Below are 20,593 nucleotides of genomic sequence, written 5' to 3' on the forward strand. Positions count from 1 at the left end.
AAGCAGCCCCCTTAGAAACTACAGCTTCCTTTTTTTTTTAAAATTTTTAAAAACACCGTGGTGCAGGCTACACGGCTCCTGCAGTCATGCAGCTGGAACTGCTATGTTTCCTACCCCAGGGTTCTGCACTGAGGGGGTTTAGATTGTAAACTTTTCAGGGCAGGGACTTTGTCTTTTAAATAACATTCTGTAGGTCATCAAGCATATTGTGAAAAAGAAAAGGAAAAAGAAAAGGAAAAAGAGCCAATGGTAGTTCAACTTGGAGTGGGGTGTCACTCCTGTGGAACTCCTTGCCAGAGGATGTTGTGAAGGCCAAGACTATAACAGGGTTCAAAAATCAGAGGGGTAGCCATGTTAGTCTGGATCTGTAAAACGCGATAAAGAGTCCTGTGGCACCTTATAGACTAACAGACGTATAGGACCATAAGCTTTCGTGGGTGAATACCCACTTCGTCAGACACATGTATTTGAAATTTCCAGAGGCAGGTATAAATATAGAGATAATGAGGTTAGTTCAATCAGGGAGGATGAGGCCCTCTTCTAGCAATTGAGGTGTGAACACCAAGGGAGGAGAAACTGCTTTTGTAGCTGGCTAGCCATTCACAGGCTTTTTTTAATCCTGAGCTGATGGTGTCAAATTTGCAAATGAACTGAAATTCAGCAGTTTCTCTTTGAAGTCTGGTCCTGAAGTTTTTTTTCCTGCAGAATGGCCAATGGGAGCTGCTGGAAGTGGCAGCCAGTAAGTCCCTCGGCCCGTGCCGCTTCCAGCTCTTGTTGGCCTGGAGCAGCGAACCGCAGCCACTAGAAGCCACGATCCGCTAGACCTGTGGACGGGGCAGGTAAACAAACCGGCTGGCCTGCCAGAGGCTCTCCCTGCACAAGCGGCGACCCCAGTTTGAGAAACACTGATATATGACTATCTGAGATTACCACGGTTTCCCCCAGTTTTAGGAGATATCTGTGTTAACTAATGATTGATAATGGCTTTTTAATTCAAACTTCTGTATGTGAGTGTAGCAAAGTGGTCACCCACTCCGGCCCTGAAGGGCTGCCCCAGGGAGCCAGAAGACTAGGCTGATTGGGGAAGCAGCCACAGCCTGGGCCATGTCACAATCAGGCCACAGCTGGCCCTATAAAAGGCTGTGGGCCAGGAGCTCAGAGTCTCTCTCTCTAGCTGTGGAGAAAGGAGGACCTGGCTGCCTGGGAAGCTGAGGAGGGTACCTAGGGTGGAGCTGGGGAAGGGCAGAGGGAGCTGAGGAGCTCCAGCCTAGCAAAGCCCCCGGCTGCAGGCAGAGTTAAGGGCCCACAAAGGAGTACTAGGGCTGCAGAGGGGCAGCCCAGATATAGGCAGAGGCAGCTGGTCCAACCCCCCTTGCTGAAGATGAGTGGTTACAGACTGCCGTCTGCCCCAGTGAGCGGGGGCTAAATGGAGACTGGCAGTAGCCACTGTGGCAAGATGGGGACAGGGGGTTGGGGGTTCCCCTTGGAGGGGAGACCCAGAGTGATGGGGTACTGCGGTGGGCAGAACCCCTGGCAAAGGGCACCGGGGTCCGGAAGGGACATGGGGGCCAGCGGCAGGTGAGACATCGGCCTGCAGAGGGCGCTCCGGGCTGGAAGGAGCTAATTCCCTGGACGACCAGCAGGAGGGGCCACGCCGGTGAGTCGTCGTCCCACTACAGCGAGCAGCCTACTTCTAAAGTAGAAGCACTCCCATTTCTGGAATCTAGATCATCATGCTTAATCCCTAACTATATAGCCAAAAGACAAGTGCCTTATGCTTCCCCAGTGTCAAAAAGCCACAAGCGTAATATTATATTTATTAAGTTGACAGTGCCTTACATCTGCCAGGTGCATCACAGATAGGTAAAACCCATTGTCGGCTCTCTAAGGAGCTTATGAAACTGAGCTGATTGTCAGTGGCTACTTAAATAGTCATAATAAAAAACTGCAGATCATTTTGAGAGAGCCAGTTTTTCTCATATCTCTGGCTCAGCATTCTAGAGTGTCTCATACCTAGATATTGGTGGATTCTCATCTCATCTATCTAGAGCTATAATGTCTTGTCATCGTAACAAATGAAAGCGACCTCCCAGGGGTGCATCTCTTTCATTTTTTCTTGCAGAAATGTATTGCTAGCATTTACAGGCCATTACTATAGACTTCTGAAGACCAGTTCCAGAATCTGTATCAGACTTTTTGAAGCCCTCAAAAACTGAGGTTAATCAAAAGTGGCAAATGACTTTTTTTTTTTTTGAGAAGGGTTCCCAGAGTAATGTTGTGGGTTCTGATTAGGCTTGGCAGTTTATTTAGATGCCTTGGAATGGGTATTGTAAATTTAAATTGGGAAGCAGCAAAAGCACAAAAGTTACTTTTCTTTCTGTGGCACATATAATAAAGCCCCTTAAAATATGGTGTGCCACCAATTAAAATAGAAGGTGTCAAAATCAACATTTTCATCTAGTCTAACTTTTCCATAGTGATTTAGATGAGGTCTGACGTAAATAGGGATTAAAATTTGCGGTATCTTCTTCCACTAAACAACCACAGCAGAATATCCATTACGAACCGGCCATGTCTACACTAGCGAGCTTACAGCAGCACAGCTGCACTTATGCGGTTGTGTCACTGTAAGATCGCTCGTATAGCTGCTCTATGCCAATGGGAGGGAGCTCTCCCGTCGACATACTTAAACCACCTCCAACGAGCACCAGTAGCTGTGTCAGCAGGAAAGCGTCTCCCACCAACATAGCACTGTCCACATTGGCGCTTCTGTCGGGGTAACTTATGTCGCTCAGAAGGGTGTTTTTTCACACCCTGAGCAACATAAGTTATACCGACAAAAGTGCTAGTGTAGACATAGCCGATCCCAGCAGTCAACTTTCTTTCTATATTTGCTGGAGTTTCATTCTCAACAAGTGCTTGATTAAAATAGCCTGCAATCAACTTTAACATATCTTGCTCTAGGACAGACAGAAATCTGAGTTTGGTGCTAACACTAGCATGGAAACTCTTCTCTGCTATGTAGCTTATTAACTGCTGCTGATGGCACCCTCCTTGTTTCCTTTATCTTATCTCGTCCTTTAACATTAATTACCACTGTTACACTGAAGTTACTCAACTGCACATAGCTTTTAACACCTTCCAACAGACTCACCCTGCCTGTCCTAACAAAATCATCTTGTGGCTTCATTTCAGATTCCTTCAGCAATATGCAGCATTTCTGGTTTTTACCTACATGTCTGCAAAAGAAAACTGCTTCTTCAGGCAAGTAGAGCATTCACGAGCACAATCCTATTTTATCCGTCCTCCAGTGCAACTCTAATGACCCACTTGCTGCTACTCCAGTATCATCCTTGACTCTAACCTCATTCTCTTCCCATATTTCCTGTGCCTACAGACCTGTATATCATCATCTCAACTGCATTGCTCATACCTAGTATACCACAAATTCAGTTCCACCCCTACTAAAATCCTCATCCATACTTTCATATCCTCTTGCCTTTACTATTCAGTTAGTCTCTTCCGGCTCCTAAATCCTACTTATGAAGACTGCAGCATGTGCAATACACCCTACTGTCCACCTTCTCACAAATACCAAGAAGGATGGATGAACAATTTCAGTAATACCATCCAACAGCTACACTGGCTCTGCATTCAAGAACAAATTAGAAATTGCCCTCCTTACTTTTACAATTCCATGCACTTCACTCTACTTTGTAATAATAATAATAATAGGAGATATACCAATCTCCTAGAACTGGAAGGGACCTTGAAAGGTCATGGAGTCCAGCCCCCTGCCTTCACTAGCAGGACCAATTTTTGCCCCAGATCCCTAAGTGGCCCCCTCAAGGATTGAACTCATAACCCTAGGTTTAGCAAGCCAATGCACCACTGAGCTATCCCTCCCCCTATGACAGAGCTTGTCTCCCCACTTTTAACTAATACCAGCCTCATTTCTCTAGTACACACAATTTCATCTGCACTGATTTGAGCGCCACCTTCTTTGCATCTCCTACCATCTGGAAAAGGCTTCCTTTGTCTCATCACCTCACTGACTCGATCTATTTCTAAATTTAATCCAAAATAATCTTTTTGCCTCTCTCTGGTTAAAGTCTGCAATTAAATTATGTACAGTAACTATAAGGCATTTGAGCCATTTTATATGGAAGACTATTCAAAATAAAGTTTATTGTACATCCCAATGGAGGGCAATGGGGATAAGTGAACCATCATCTCTCAGAACCTCATAATCACAGATTTACTGTTGCTACTGCATGCATCAGAGAGGGCCCCTTCTCTTCAGAAATGTGCCAGAACTCTAATTTCATTTATCTTCTGACAAAGAGTGCAGTGAAAACAGGAATACTGATTTACTGCGGTAGTTGCCTCATAATTGCTATCAAATTAAATACATTTAAAGGAGGTGATGACAAGCTAAAAGGAAGGCAGTTGGCAATTTCCTGCACTGACTGCCAATTTGTAACGAACCAAAGAGACCTTTATGATTAGTTAAGAAAATATCTTAGTTCGCTTTTTAATTGTATGCATTCATTCATGATACTGAAACACTAGCTGCCTCTCTGATGCGATTCACAAAAGGTCACCACACAAATGTTTTCTATTGTTGTTGAAGAAATACTAGTGATCTTCACAATCAAATCATCACAGAGTGAAGTGGACTATAAAGTCCATGCAATCTTGTTCTCTGATGAGTTTCCAAGTACTCTGGCTTGATCTGAATGGCCATGACATACTAGGAATGCTTTCATGTGCTGTGATTTGTAACACGCTGCTGCTGTTAGAATAGCTAAAAAGTTAACTACAACTAAAAAAAAATAGGGACAACAATTTTTATTTAATACTGAAGTTTCATTTTGCTTCTTGGTACCTATCAGACACTGTGCCAAATTAATATTACATATACTACATACAGAAATGATACGTCAGAATGCTGAAGGGAGATGGTTTGTTGCAATTTTGCTGGGAATGCTAAACATTGAAGCTATGTTTGGGAATTACCTCAGGTCTCCAGGTGTTGAAGGCCATGTCTGAGCCAGAAAATCTTCCAAAAAATTCCCACCAGTGTTAGCATCAGTTCTGGTGGGAGCCACAGAGGCAAGTTTTCAGGTGACTTCTGGCATTACCAGTGTCAGTTACGCAGCTTTAATTGATGAAGTAGTCCAGCTGCCAGGGGCTTGTCACAGGGAATATTTTTTGAAGTACAGACAAGGCTTATAGGTGAAATTCATCTTGGTGAAGAGGACCTGCACAAAGCAGTACATGCCACTGAAACCACCCAATAAAGCAGTGGTTCTCAACCAGTGGTCTGGGGCCCACTGGGGGGCTGTGAGCAGGTTTCAGGTGGTCCTCCAAGCAGGGCCAGCATTAGCCTCACTGGGGCCCAGGGCAGAAAGCCAAAGCCCCACTGCAGGGGGCTGAAGCCCAGGGCCCTGAGCCACGCCACCCAGGGCTGAAGCCAAAGCCCGAGCAACGTAGCTTCGCGGGGTCTCTTGTGGCGTGGGGCCCCAAACAATTGCCCTGCTTGCTACCCCCTAATGCCGGCCCTGGCTTTTATATGCAGAAAACCAGTTGTTGTGGCACAGGTGGGCCATGGAGTTCTTATATCATGTTGGGGGGAGGGGGGGAGGAGGGCTCAGAAAGAAAAAGGTTGAGAACCCCTGCAATAAAGGCTTAAGTAGAGCTTAAATGACTCAAAGGACCCTGGGTTCAGAGACAAAGGAGTCAGGAATGGTATAAGATCATGGAGTAGACAGAGTTCTGCGCAGAAGTGAATGTCACCTGAGATAGCTTGGGAAGCTGGAATCTAGATGCAACTTCAATGCTGGAAATGGGGGTAGGAACAAAACAGTGACCTGGAACAGTGTGTGAAGTGAAAACCTTTCAAACTCTTGTTATCAACACTGCTTTGAAGAATGCCTTTGAATTATGAAAGGAACAGTTTGTTCAGTTTACAGCACCTCAAAGATATAAGCAAGTCCACAGCACACCCAGTTAAGTCAAGTCCAAACAGACCTCCTTTCTCAAACAGGAATAAAATTCCATTCTCCAGTCATTAGAAAGGGGAGTCATTTTGTGCAGCCATCGGGACGCTATTGGTGACACCTGAACTTCCCATCAAGTCTTTTTTCAGCTGAAAGCTCTCCATCATGTGAATGTTTTGGAAAGTTTGGAAAGTTAAAAGAGGGCTGCTATGAATTTAGCATGAAAACCTCAAAGAGTCCTGTGGTACCTTATAGACCAACAGAAGTATTGGAGCATAAGCTTTCATGGGTGAATACCCACTTCGTCATACGCATAGTCTATAAGGTGCCACAGGACTCTTTGTCACTTTTTACAGATCCAGACTAACACGGCTACCCCTCTGATACATGAAAACCTTAGCGACTGAAGTACTGAATTTTGCCACTGAGCAAGTACAGCACAGGATTTGGCAGTGTAAGCTTCCCCACGCTGCTCCTCAACTCTGAGCTGGAGGAACAACCTCTAAGGAAGAGAGGGGTGGTTCATTTTCCATGTCCATTCAATCCTTGGCCGCTCTGCTGCTGACACTGCCAAAAATGGTGCTAATTATTGCCAACAGGGAGCAACAAGCTAGAGGTAAAAGACTATACACTATATCCACTGTAAATCCCCAGAACCATGGAACACAATTATTAGAAAACAATGTTGTCCTTCCTCTCAGTCTGAATTCAGATATAAACTCCACTACAGTAAAGCCTCTTCATTTCTTTTTTCAAAACCACTTACATTTATCAGCTTTTCTATGGCACTTATCACCACAGTATATGAGCACCTGGCAAACATTAGTGAATTAAGCCTCACAGCAACCACATGAGATAGGAAAGAATTATTATCCCATTTTTGCAGCTTTGGAAATTGAGTCACAGAGATTTTGTGTGTTTTAGCTACTCATATAGTGAATTCATGGTAGAGACTAGAACCCAGAAATCCTGATCTCCCCTAGCCTTTGCTTTAACCACAAGACCATTCTTATTTTCTATAGTTTTCTGAATCTTCTTATCAGAGACTGTCCTTGATTCTGAGTCTGGGCTACTGATTCTTTGTGTTCTCCAGAAAGTCATGGTTGTCAGTAACTTGGCATTCTGTGGAGACACTTCCATTAGCTTGAATCATTTCTGGTACTCCCTGTACATTAGGACAGCATAGCTTTGTTTCTAAATGACTCTCCTCCCCAGGGTCTTTATGTCAACAGCTCTACCTAGTTATGTGCCTTGGACAAAACAAAAATTACTTCCTGACATCTGCCCAAAAGCTTTTCTCTCTCTCTTTCCTCCCACGTACCTTGCAGCCACCTGCCTTAACATTTGATCATGTGCAATTTCAGATTATTTAAAAAAAAAAGCCTCGGGGTAAATGCCAGAGAGAAAAAGACATGTGTGATCCAGAATTGGATTTAAAAAAAAAAACAAAAAAAAAAACCAGGTCAGGTAACAGTTTATCAAAATCAATGCCAAAGTAAAATTATCGCATTAAAGTAGGCGCTGCTCACGCTTCCCTTTGAACCAGTGGGGTGATTCCCAGCTCACGTAAACATACCAACACGAGCTTGAATAAAGATAGCCTGATAAAATAATGAAGTGTAGCCATGATGGTGCAAGTGATGGGAGGGGCTAGCCAACATGAGTACATGTCCATTGGAGACACTAGGTACATATTGGGGGCAGCAAGCTGTGGCTACATTTTTTCTTTGGCCCACAAACTCTATGAGAACTAGCCTGAATAGGCTTCCTTGAGCAGGGAAATCACACCCCTAACTCAGAGTATAGATATACTCACAATACTTGATTTCTATTATAGCCTGCTGTTTTTCCATAGTCACGCTTTCTGAAATATTTTAGATCTAATACTTGACCATGGTCGGTCTGTGCTCACTGGGAAAATTGTTTTGGGAAAAATCACCCCCGCGCCCCCTCCCGCCCACCAAAAAAAATATTGTAATTGTTTCAGTGGAAAACCAGAGAGAGCAAAACCTGCACAAAATGTTGCCTTAACATCAAGGACAAGAGAACATTGAATCCATGAGAAGGAGCGAGGAAGGGAGGGGGAGAAACAGATCCAGCAATTTCAGTTGGTCTGCCTTTATCTAATATATTGAGGGTTTTATACTGCTGCTCATTGCTGTAGTATCTGAGCACCTTCTATGTAAAAATCAACAGGCATAGCAAAGACTTCATGGAATCTCTGGTTCTTCTCCCTTTCGGGGGTATGAAACCTCTGTTTGGAGCATGGCTATGTTTTTTTGATTTGTTATTTTGATGGGTGGTTTTTGTTTGATATTGACTGGGGGCGAAGAAGGCAAGTAGAAGAGTGCGTTGACAGTGAGCATCATTGGGCTTTGTCAAAGAGAAGGTTTTGCAGTGTTTCCTAAAGATGACCAGCCTTTGGATTGGCCTAATCTTCTCTGGAAGTTTGTGCCATAACCTATTCTCAATTTGGCTGCATTCATCAATATTATGCTATTTTCTAATCTTTCTTTTTTTTTTTTCCAAGATAATGCTGCTTCTTGTACTAAAGTTTTGGGCATTGTATTCTATCCTGGATCTATAAGAATCACCAAGGGAATAGTGAGAGATTGCAGTACTACGACTTTCTCCTGCTTCCCAGCTCATTTCCCTTTGCCACTAATGCATGCCTAACTAAATATAACCCCTTATTAGGGTTGAGACACTGAGCTAAATTCTGCCTGTAAATTAGATGCACACAGAGCCCACGGTAATACCAACTGAGAGCCAGCGCTGTGTGTTAGGGGGTGACAGAAACACAAGAAAGCCAGGAATATCAAGTCCATCATCTCCCATTGCACGCTCCCTTCTCATCACAAGGGCAGTGCAATTTAAGGAAGGTTGAGACCAAATTCTACCTTGACTTAAATCACCTGCAATCCTCCTGATGTCATCTTTAACTTTGTATTTCCTGCTTTTATACCAATCTGTGTCACATCATTAATCATATTTCAGTGGGTTTTGTTCCCCTCAGTCTTTTTGAAAGATTCTACAAGGTGTATTTATAGGAGTAAGAGCAAATGCACTTCAGGTTTTCTGTCAAGTGTGTAACATTACCTGTCTCCATGACTGTAGGAGCTTGAGTGTTTTCCCAGTTGTGACTATGCCAATGGCTCTATGTCATTTTTTAAAGGGCTCAAGGGGCAGAGTCACCTAATGTCAGAGCAACTTTGTGCTTCTCTGCTGGTGCAAAGCTAGCCAAAAGCCAGTTTACCTGGTTAGAGGAACACCACCCACCACTGAAGGTCCTTGGGTGGTGCAGAGAAACCATAATGGCTTCAGACCATCCTCCCTCCTCTCTGCAGCTGGTGCTGGGAAGGGGGCTAGGAGCGTCCTTACACCCTGGCATATCAGAGGGTGTATGTGCAGCAGGGCCACAGGAAGCCATTGAAGCTGCTTTAATTTGAGTGTGGTTTGAGCTTGGCACAGAGCAACCCCAGGTAAAGGGAGAGCGTAGGTGTCTTTAAGGCATATTTGCACCCTTAACTTCTAAGCTGCATTGGGCACACATCTGGCAGAGCCATGAATTGGGACACAGATGTTTAGAAGATGTATGTAATACATGATTTGTGAACAGTTACAGCCCCACCATTCAGGGTGCTGAGCACCCTCAATTCTCACTGAGTTCAGGGTGCTCAGTACCTCACAGGACTGACCCCTAAGTGACCCCTAAGTGTTGAATTTTAAATGGATCAGAGAGCTCTAATAAGCTGGTGGATTCCCTGATTTTGTGCATCTCCTGTTTCTGCAATTAGTTCTATGGGAAGGGGTTCTTGGCAGGGGACAGGGAAGGGTTCTTTTGCTTTTGATGAAAGGTCAGAAGATGTTGATGATTAGACTATGTTCCTGCACTAAATTTTCACAAGCTGCTGTTGTGGCAAGCAGTCCTTTTTCAAAGGCGAAATTGAATGCCTATAAAAACAAGATCTGCCCATTGCTAACCACATGTTTTCCCCTTCAGGATTTGTTATTATCTTAACACTTTTAATGACATGTGATTATCATAGGCTATTATCCTGGGTAGTTTGTTTTCCCACACTTTACAATACACAATGAGGCAGAAAGTAATCTGGAGGGAAGAAACAACCATCTCGAACACTGTTCTCTGCACTGCACATGGGATAAACATGCCAATTTTACTTTACCCAGTACACACTGCCCAGCGAAAAAGGCGGAGATATTCTGTAGGTCAACAAACAAACAGGAAGAGGAATAAATAGATATTTGGTTTTGTTCAAGTAAAGCCTGGTCTCTTCTAATAATAGAGCTGACTGACCTGGCAGGACAAGGGTCCAAGTTGCACTCCTGAAGTTTTGGCTTGGGCTTAATATTTTCAGGGTAGTAGTGACAGTATTGATCAGCCACCACCCGGCTGCTTCTCAGATCATAACACTCAGCAGATGTCAGCTGGTAACCTGTGACATTCAAAGAGTCAAAAGACAGAGCATCTGAGCTCAATTTCTTTCTCTATATATGTATTAAATACAAGTAAATCCTGGTTTTGTACAACATTATCCAAAATGACGGCCCCCCTCAATGTAACAAAAGGCTTACCCCAGATTTAACAAACTTATTTTACAAAAAGATTAGGTGTCCCCCCAAACCTTCATAAAACAGATTTGCCCCCTTACATTACCCATTAAATCTATTAAATATAGACAGGATCAATGTTTATAAATAGATCTATAAACATACACACATACTTTGACTCACAAAAATGCCTACCCTACTGAAATTACTTCTTAACTTTTATTTATTTATTTTACTTTAGAGCCACAGGAGCACTATAATTCAGTTAGCACTGCAAAGGTAAGTAGTCATGCTTCACAATTCATATTATTGTATTATAAAAGCATATACATTAAAGACTAAAGGGCTGATTCGTCTCTTACATGCACTATTATTTGTAGAGCCCTGCGCGGATACAAATTTATACCCGCGGATGCAGATATCCATGGATATAAATCGGTATCCACAGAACTGCAGGGCTCTCCTGGGCACCACAGCAGTGAAAGGAGCAGAACATGGGGCTGCCGCTCCCAGAAGCCCACGGTCCCGCTGTGAGTTTGTGGCAGAGTCAGGAATGGAACCCAGATCCCTTGAGTAACAGTCACAAGACAATATTCCCTGTTAATGGTGTTATGCTGGTGTAAAATGTATTTCATTTGCGCTGGTGTAAAAACAGTATAAGTGAGATCTGCATTAAGGCAAGAAAGCCCAGTTTTCAAAAGCTTATGCCTAAACTGCATTTGCAAATGGACATTTAAAGGATAACTGTGCACCTCAGTGGCCATTTAACTCATAGACCTTACGGTCAGATAGGAGCATCATGATCATCTGACCTGCAAATTGCAGGCCACAGAACCTCGCCCACCCACTCCTGTAATAGACCCCTAACCTCTGACTGAGTTACTGAAGTCCTCAAACCAGGATTTAAAGACTTGAAACTGCAGAGAATCGACCATTTACACTAGTTTAAATCTTCCAGTGACCTGTGCCTCATGCTGCAGAGGAAGGTGAAAAACCCCAGGGTCTCTGCCAATCTGACCCAGGGGAAAATTCCTTCTCAATCCCAAATATGGCGATCAGCTAAATCCTGAGCACATGGGCAAGTAGTAACTTGGAGCCCTCCCATCTAGTGGCTCATCACCAGCCATTGGAGATATTTACATGAACAACAGTAGATATACAGTTTTAGTTAGTAAGCTATCCCGTGTCATTCCTAGCATTTCAGTCTGCACTCTAACCTTCTCCTCTTTTGTAACTGTAATGCTGCCAGACTCACTTCATGATCATGTAATTTTGTTGTTTTATTTTTAACTAAAAAAAAATAGTTAAAAAAATAAGAAAGAAGGAGGAGAAATCGACCATGCAAGTGTTGAAATGTATGCAGCACCTAGGTGTATGTATAGTAAACAATTTTTATTACATTTAATGTTACTGTGAATGTGCAGGACAGAACTTTGAAGGCTCAGTACTTCACATGTGTAACTATTATTTAAAATATGAAGGCAGTCAAGACTGTATTCTTAGTTTCATTTTAAGAAATTTTACACGGGCCAAAGATTTACCAATACAGTATTTAATAAACTGCAGCAGAGGCGTGACTAAAAAACAGATCCAAAATGCACTGATGTCAAAGGCAGTCTTTCAGTGGGTTTGGATCAGGGGTAAAATTTTCAGAAATACCTATGTGACATGGGACCCTAAATCCCATTTACAGAAGTGATATAGGTACTTCGAAAATGGGACTCCTAAGTGCCGAAGACACTTTTGAAAATGGGACTTTGATGCTTTTGAAATTTTTACTTCAGACCCTAACAACCCAATAAGTAACACTGTATGTGGCCAGCACTGTACTGGTACTTCAGGGAATTTGCATATTTTCTTTTCACTGAGTTCCTTTTGATTTGACTACATATCTAATTATCTTATATATTCATTGAATTGTGTTATCTATTGTAATTAACCCATATGTAATCAGTGTGTGATGAATAGATTAAATTTGTAGGTATGAGTATAGGAATATGTAGGGTAGTATTATAGAGGCATAGGATTGATAAGGATGTATTATTGGTAAGAGTTTGTTAGGTATGTAAGTAATATAAGGCAGTAAAGCAAGACCTACAGGTCTGAGGCCTGCCAAATTTCAGCTTAGCCATATCAGGCCTTAGGTCTGAAAGAAGTTGACACAACTAACTGACCCAAGGGCAACCTTGTAACAATAAAGTTTCAAGATTATTGTAACAGATGTGATAATGGGTGATGGGAAAATATGCCACAATATGCCCATCACTATCGCAAGATGCCCAGTTGTAACATGATGGGAAATTCTGCATTGACTGCAAATTACAATGGGGACTTGTTGATTTAAATGTTAATGAAGATAAGGGGAATTAAGAAGATGGCATCTGCAAAGTGGAGCATCCCAACATTTATTCATAAGGGTTACGAGTGTGAGTGTAACTCAGGATAAAAGGGGTTCCCTACCCTTGGGGATGTGAATATGTAAACATTAATAATAGATTCAGACTAAGGTCAGAAGGGACCATTATGATCTTCTAGTCTGACCTCCTGCACAACACAGGCCACAGAAACTCACTCACCCACTCCTATAACAAATCCCTGACCTATGTCTGAGCTATTGAAGTCTTCAACTTGTGCTTTAAAGACTTCAGGGTGCAGAGAATCCTCCAGCAAGTGACCCATGCTGCAGAGGAAGGTGAAAACCCTCCAGGGCCTCTGCCAATCAGCCCGGGAGGAAAATTCCTTCCTGATCCCAAATATGGGGGGAGGGATAGCTCAGTGGTTTGAGCATTGGCCTGCTAAACCCAGGGTTGTGAGTTCAATCCTTGAGGAGGCCACTTAGGGATCTGGGGAAAAAATTGGTCCTGCTAGTGAAGGCAGGGGCTGGACTAGATGACCTTTCAAGGTCCCTTCCAGTTCTAGGAGATTGGTATATCTCCAATTATTACCTTTATTATTACCTATGGCGATCAGCTAGACCATGAGCATGTGGGCAAGACTCACCAGACAGACACCCAAGAAAGAATTCTCTGTAGTAACTCTGATCCCACCCTATCTAGTGTCCCATCACAGGCCATTTGGCATATTTACCGCTAATAGTCAAAGATCAATTAATTGCCAGAATCAGGCTCTCTCATCATACCATCCCTTCCATAAACTTATCAAGCTTAGTATTGAAGTCAGATATGTCTTTTGCCTCCACTGCTCCCCTTGGAAGGCTGTTCCAGAACTTCACTCCTCTGATGATTAGAAACTTTCATCTAATTTCAAGTCTAAACTTCCTGATGGCCAGTTTATATCCATTTGTTCTTGTGTTCACATTGGTACTAAGCTTAAATAATTCCTCTCCCTCCCTGGTATTTATCCCTCTGATATATTTATAGAGAGTAATCATATCTCCCCTCAGCCTTCTTTTGGTTAAGCTAAACAAGCCAAGCTCTTTGAGTCTCCTTTCATAAGACAGGTTTTCCATTCCTTGGATCATCCCAGTAGCCGTTCTCTGTACCTGTTCCAGTTTGAATTTATCCTTCTTAAAGATGGGAGACCATCATAATGGACATGTTATAGTTACTCTCCATCTTGATTCACATACCTATAACTGGCATTAGCATTGATTATCTGCATAAGAAGATTTGCAATAAAGGGAAAATTGATAACTTGTGAATGTTGATGAGGCCATTGATACTCTTCTTGGTGAGTCTCACCTTGCTCATTCTGATAATGTAGCCATTAGGGAATGTGAACCTTTGGCACCTGTCACTGTGGTTTAAGATATCACTGGCAATACCAACCTATCAATATTATAAAAGGCTACAACTATATATCCTTTAAAATAAAATTCCAAGAATTTCCAAAATTGCAATGGAAACTTCTGTGTCTACTGCACTTAAGTATGGGTAAAGGTAATAAAATAGAGCAAGATCAAGGGAAAAACCCATATAGGGCCAGGAACTGTGTTGCAGTTTCACCTGAAGTTTTAAGCAGAGAAGGAGAAGGTTGCCACACACCCTTCACACATCCCCCCCTTGGAAGCAGCAGAGGGTTATGTCCCCAAGCCCCCAAGGAATCAACCAGTGGCCCAGACCATCCATCCTGAGACCCTCTGCCTTCATACACCCTCCTAAAGCCCTGCAGTTCTCCCCTGGTTTCTGTCAGAATCTGCCCCTGGAGCTCCCTCAATGAAGTCACCAATGGGGTATTGATTCAGCAACAACTAGAGCACCAATAATTCCTGGGTGGATTCCCCTTTGGGCCTGGGATGCTGTGGATCCCCTCAGCCCTCTTTTTCTGTAGTAGCTGGGGGAAGAGGGTCACTGCTACAGACGACCTCTTTCCCTCTCACCCAGGCAGGAGAAGATCTGTGTCTAGAGGTACTGCACCGGGACCCAATGCCAATATCATACACCATGGGACCTGATTGTGGACTCACTCTCCAAGCATCTAAATTGCAGGTTAGTGTCCATCTTTTCATTCTGGGTGAACCTTTCCCCTGCCCTCCTTCACCTCATCCACCCTCCTTATTCTTTTATAGCAGCAGCAGCAGCTATGGTGACACCCTCTCCTTTGTGGAATTCTTGTCCTCCCTAGAAAAGGGGCTGTCATCAAAGCTGTTTGACAGATTGGCCAGCAAGGATTTATACCTTTTGGTATCTAATTATAAACAGTTGTGATAATCAACTTTGTAAATTAGTTTTGCACAAATGCAGTGTAGAAACTATGAGAACACCACAAAAGCAGTAAAGCTGCAAGATTTTCCAACCTGATGTCACCACATGTATTACTGGGGTCATGATAACGTTACTACATAGTATCACATGTGTTGACAAGACAGCTTGTCTTACAGTTTTTGTTTTCATTGTTGGTCTTCAAATTGGGAAAAGACTGGACCAGGCATAAGCAGGTTACTGGGAGCTCCTTGAATTAAAGCCCTGAGGCTTAATATCAAGCTGTATAACTGATCACGTGTGCACTGATTAAGAGAAACAACACAGAATAGTCTAACTTCCCCAGATCCCTGGCCCAGGATGCACTAGGCAAAAGCCTGGAATGATTCTGCTGATGGCCTCTTCTTCAGTTGTTCCAGAGTCAGGAATCTGGACAGCATTTTGCCAGGAACATGGATTTTTCTGCCTTCATCAGGAGGGTTAGAAGGCAAAGGAAAGTCAGTTACCAAACATGGTCAAATACAAAGTCAAGAGCCCAAAAGAAGAAAGATAAACTAATTGTGACGGTGGCTTGCATACAAAGGCCCATATCCTCAGCTCTGGCTGAGGCGTGCACAGTACAGCTCTGGAAGGGGAGAGTAAAGAAAACCTTTGCACTCCCAAGATTCTGGGCCTGCTGAGTAACAGCAGGAGTAACAGCTCTAAGGGGCCCAACAGAGCAGCCGCAGATCAGCATGAAAAGGCAGTCCTTGGCTATGCTCCGTTTTCCTTAGTCACATCCCTAGGCCATCAGCAAGGCAAGACTGGAGCTGTTAACTACAATATAATATGTGTTATGCGCACCATGTATGTATGTATGCACTGAGCACCAATAACATTAAGCACAAATACTGTAACAGTGATATAACCTAAACTGACTTAATCCTGTTCACTTATGCTAAATATCTCATAACTCCTTGCATTTACTGAAGTGAGCATTTGGCATAAGCAGACACGAAACTTGTCAAAAATCAAGACACATCATTGTGACTTAGTACAAGCTAGGGAAGTACCTTCAATACTAGTTGGGACACTGGCAGACCAGGTGCCAGCTGATGCCAAGGCCCTAGGCCTTACTGAACAGTGACAAATGCATAGCTGGAAACTAGTCTGAGGAAACAAGACGGCTTCCCGGAGACTGGTATCATATAGAACCTTTCCCCCTGTACTATATTATTATTGGCTTAGAGCAATAAACCTGGCTGATATTGGTTATTTGGCATCTTGAGTATATTTTATAACAAAGAAAATTGAGGTCAAGCAACTGACTACAATTTATCAACAGTAGCCGTCACATCAGGTTTATACCACTGAATCTGGGCCACTAGTTGATAGCTGTATCATTCACTATGGCCACATGGACTTCAAGGTTTCAACAACAATAGAATTTAGGACTTTCTAATCCAAAAATACAGGCTACCACCATTGAAGTGACAGGAGAATCTCCCTTATCTGCAGTAGTATTCGTGCTCACATTTTCTGTAGACTAGCCACTAGAAGGCCCCAGTCACAAATAACTGAGCAGGTCTGAGCTATCTAGTAGGTGGGATCTCTCTCTCTGTCACACACACACACACACGCTATATATTACCTCCTCCACAGGATGCTGAACAAGGAAAGAAATCAGTTTCCCTCCATCGGTGAATGATGGGCTGATAGAAGATAAACTGTACCGTGCTGTCAGCAGCACCAGCGTAGCGGACCTGAAAAAGATGTAATGATAATGGTAAAGCTGCCACGGTTTGTGACACTAACACCCATTCTGCTGTAAGGATCGTGTAAATACCATGCATTACATGAAATACCAGAGGCATTTTGTAATTAAAAACAGAGGCACAAACAGAATGTTGCCTCTTGGGATTCAGACTGAACCATTGCCAGAAATTACACTCACACAAACAGTTAGCGAGTTGTGTCCATGGTGTTTTACAGCTTGTGTTCTGTAATGATGAAGGAACAGAAGTGTTATTTCTATTGAATAAATTTTTGGAGAGCCACCACACAGAGGACCTGGACTGAATTTCACACCACCAGGAGATCATCCACTGGCATTTACCGATTTAAAACAACACACCTTTCCTCTGCCTCACTCCAATGAAGGTTACATTCTTAAGAGGGGGAGTGGCTTCAAGACAATGAAAGGCTAGACACTGTAGTAGCATAGAAAGAAAGATAGCAGATTGTACCACAGAGAAACACATGCACATAAAAGAAACATGCAACTATCAATGTTACTTTAACATATACAAGGAAGTAAAATACTTCAACTAGAGCAAACTAAAGCTTTCAGGCAGGTCTAATTCTTTACTGTGCCAGGAGTATCTCTTATTCTATCTGTAATGCATTCATATTCCCTCTCTTTACTGTGGTGCTGTTATATATCATAAACTAGTCCTTTTATTTAATTAAATTTTGGATTTCCACATACAGTTTAGGATCCTACTTAGGATCTGATTGAATTTTAAATTACAGGCTCAGGTTCTTGGTGGTGGCCAAGGTGCATATGCTGATACTCAGGAGGAATGTGTGTGCATGTGTATTAAAGTCATTCTTTGTGCTCCTCCTCTCCATCTTGGGTGATCTGTATGCAGGACTGGTCCCCTGGCATAAAGCAGAGTGCCTGGCTGATAATGACCCCACGGGGTTGAGAACAATGAGGGCACAGGGAAGCCCTGGTCCCACACCCTTTCCCCCAGTGTTGCTCCTTATTACACCGACAGTTGGGAGGGGGATAGCATGGGAGCTGCTGTGCCACTAGAGAATCTCTCTAGTCTGGGTGTTATTGCCAGGGCTGACTGTGTCAGTGTTGCTAGGGCTGTTCTGCACCAGTGCCATGGTGCAAAGGGGACACAGCACAGGGGAGAATCTGACCCACAAGTCAGAAGTGGAGATGGCTTATTAGGTCACCTAGTCCTTCCCCTTGCTAGTGCAAGATTGTTCCCTGAATTGAGTTTTCTAGTGCTTGATCCAGACTAGTTTTAAATGTTTCTCTCTCTCTCTTTTTCCATATAGTCAACTAGTTGCCCAATTTTAATCTTTGAGACTCTAATTGTTTTTAACTCTGTCTTTATTTCTCCCTCGAAAAATTGAAAGGCACTGACAAAGGGAAAGGGACTAGACAGAAAAACAGGAATGAAAAAAAATGACAAATCAAGTTGAATTGAACAGCAGAATCTGTGTTGTGGGTTTCTCCCCTGCCCTCCACAGATGGACAGAAACATGATAACAAATCACAGCAAATCTTGAACTGCATGAAGGGGGAAAGAAGAAAATGAAAATGCTGCAGGATATGTTGGGGGCCACAAGAGTTCTGGTCTACTGAGAGCATGCTGGTCTCTTCTAATTAGAGTAAACACTGAGGTAAAATCCCAACAGAAAAAATACAGCTGTAGCAATACAGGTTCCTCAGCAAATGAGAGGCCCCTTGTATGGATTCATATCATTTAGTTCTGTATGTCAGAAACAGGATATCTAATTCCTTGTGCTGGGATGGTCCATTAATCACACTCTTCAGAAAGACCTTTCTTAGTTCACAAGAGCCCAGCACACTCCTGGGACTAGTACGGTATCATGCTGGAAGCCATTAGAGCAGGTCTCTAGTTTGAACACACAGAAACAAAATTCACTGGGGAGAATTTACTTTTCCTTTTTAAAATCAAGATCAACAATGATGCTTAAACCAAAAAGATCCACTCAGCTGTGCGGTCTTAGGTGGAATGAGATAAATGAGAAGATAGATTACACAGGGCTCAGTAAAAAGGGGGAAAAGGGGTTTCACATCAAAAGTCAGGAAGACATAATAACCCATCTCCCCAAAGAGTATCCCTGTGTGTCTGTGATTGTCTGTCTGATCTGACAGAGAGAAAAGGCAGATGCGGATCTTTTCCAGAGCTAGGTGGAAGTTACCCACACAACCATGACAACCACATGGGTACAAAGGAATCGCAATGAGCTACAGATGCGAACTGAATGATACTAAATAACTCAGGTGAAAGAATCAGACAATTCACTGTTTATTTTCTCTATTGAGTACTATAAGCACAGGAAAACCAGTGTATACTGATTCCATGCAGCAACAACGTCTTTTGAATTTTGTTTGACAATTTGTTAAAACTAAGGGTTTGATCCAGCAGAAAATATCAGTGGTTGTCTAACCCAGGCAAGACCCAGAAAGTAACACATGCTGGCTCTGTAGCACATCAAATGCTTCAGGAGACAGTTCAGATTGTTGCATAGGGCCAACTCCCACCCACACAGTCCAAACTGGAAGACTAGGAAACTTATGAAGCTGTCCCATCTCCAGTAGCCTAGCTGTCCTCCTCCTAGACTCTGCCCTACCACTGGTGGTAGCCACGACCCTGAGAAGAGGAGGCAAATTCTTGTGTATCTTTTAACATAATAATTAGAAGAAACTCTAACTGATGTTGATTTGCTGTGTAGTCCTAGGGATATCACTGAGTCTCAAAATGGAGAAGATGGTATATACCCATTTAATAACTGCACACAATGCCGAATAAGTGCATAGCACTATCAGGACCAGAAGTGGCTGAGATGGTAAAAGAATTAGGTTGCTAGTGTAACACCGACAGACCCTCGTTGCCAGCATGTGGGATCAAACGTGGGACCTCTGGAGCTTAGTCCACGAGCCTCTACAGCATGGCTGTTATCTAAGGCTGTGGAGCAGACTCATTAATTGCTCTCTCCTTAAGTGGTGGTGCCAATAGATGGGATAGAACACCACACCCAGAAGGTGCGTAGGTTACACTGGCACTGTGCTTAACCCTGCTAGCTCTGGCGTTAGGTAGGTTGAGCATCCCAGCTGGTTGCCCTTCACTCCCATTGAAGTCAGTGGGAATCGGGGAAGGAGGCTCGGCACATCAGATAGGTGCTTAGCATCTTTCAGGAACAAGACTAACAGAAGACCACCAGTTTTGTGAAGATTTGGGAGAATGCATATGCTCACATCTGCCCCGCGGGAACCAACTGGTTACTTCCTCTTTGACAAACAGTCACTACTGATTTGTTTTCTCTAAGGCAGAAAGGAAGGGAGGCCCCCGTAATCAATTCTTACCCCACATTTCTCTGCTTTTTAAAACTGTTTTTGTAAATCATTTATCAAAGTGGTGCACATGTGTGTGTACACAGGCACCGGCTGTTTAGCTCCCTGATGAATAACTGCACTTTGATAAAATACTATATTGATTTGGGAAAAACTGCAGCATCCTGAATGAAAACCAACAAACAACCTAACATTTGAAGCACAAAATGAACTGTGTTTTGGAACAATTAAATTTTCAAATGGCCCTTCTCTAGCATCAA

General features: G+C 43.0%; 1 protein-coding gene across 6 annotated transcripts in view; it reads right to left on the reverse strand.

Moving 5' to 3' along the window:
• Nucleotides 1-20,593, reverse strand: part of ADAMTSL1 (ADAMTS like 1) — a 654,406-nt gene that overhangs the window by 141,165 nt on the left and 492,648 nt on the right. For all 6 annotated transcript variants that reach the window (XM_045021716.1, XM_045021715.1, XM_045021714.1 and 3 more), the window contains 2 exons: nucleotides 16,866-16,977; nucleotides 10,321-10,459 (listed from right to left, as the gene is read on the reverse strand). In XM_045021716.1, coding sequence (XP_044877651.1) covers nucleotides 10,321-10,459; nucleotides 16,866-16,977 — 251 coding nt within the window. The remainder of the gene's footprint in view (nucleotides 1-10,320; nucleotides 10,460-16,865; nucleotides 16,978-20,593) is intronic.

The sequence above is a fragment of the Mauremys mutica genome, chromosome 6, assembly GCF_020497125.1.
Source record: "Mauremys mutica isolate MM-2020 ecotype Southern chromosome 6, ASM2049712v1, whole genome shotgun sequence".
Classification (NCBI taxonomy): domain Eukaryota; kingdom Metazoa; phylum Chordata; order Testudines; family Geoemydidae; genus Mauremys; species Mauremys mutica.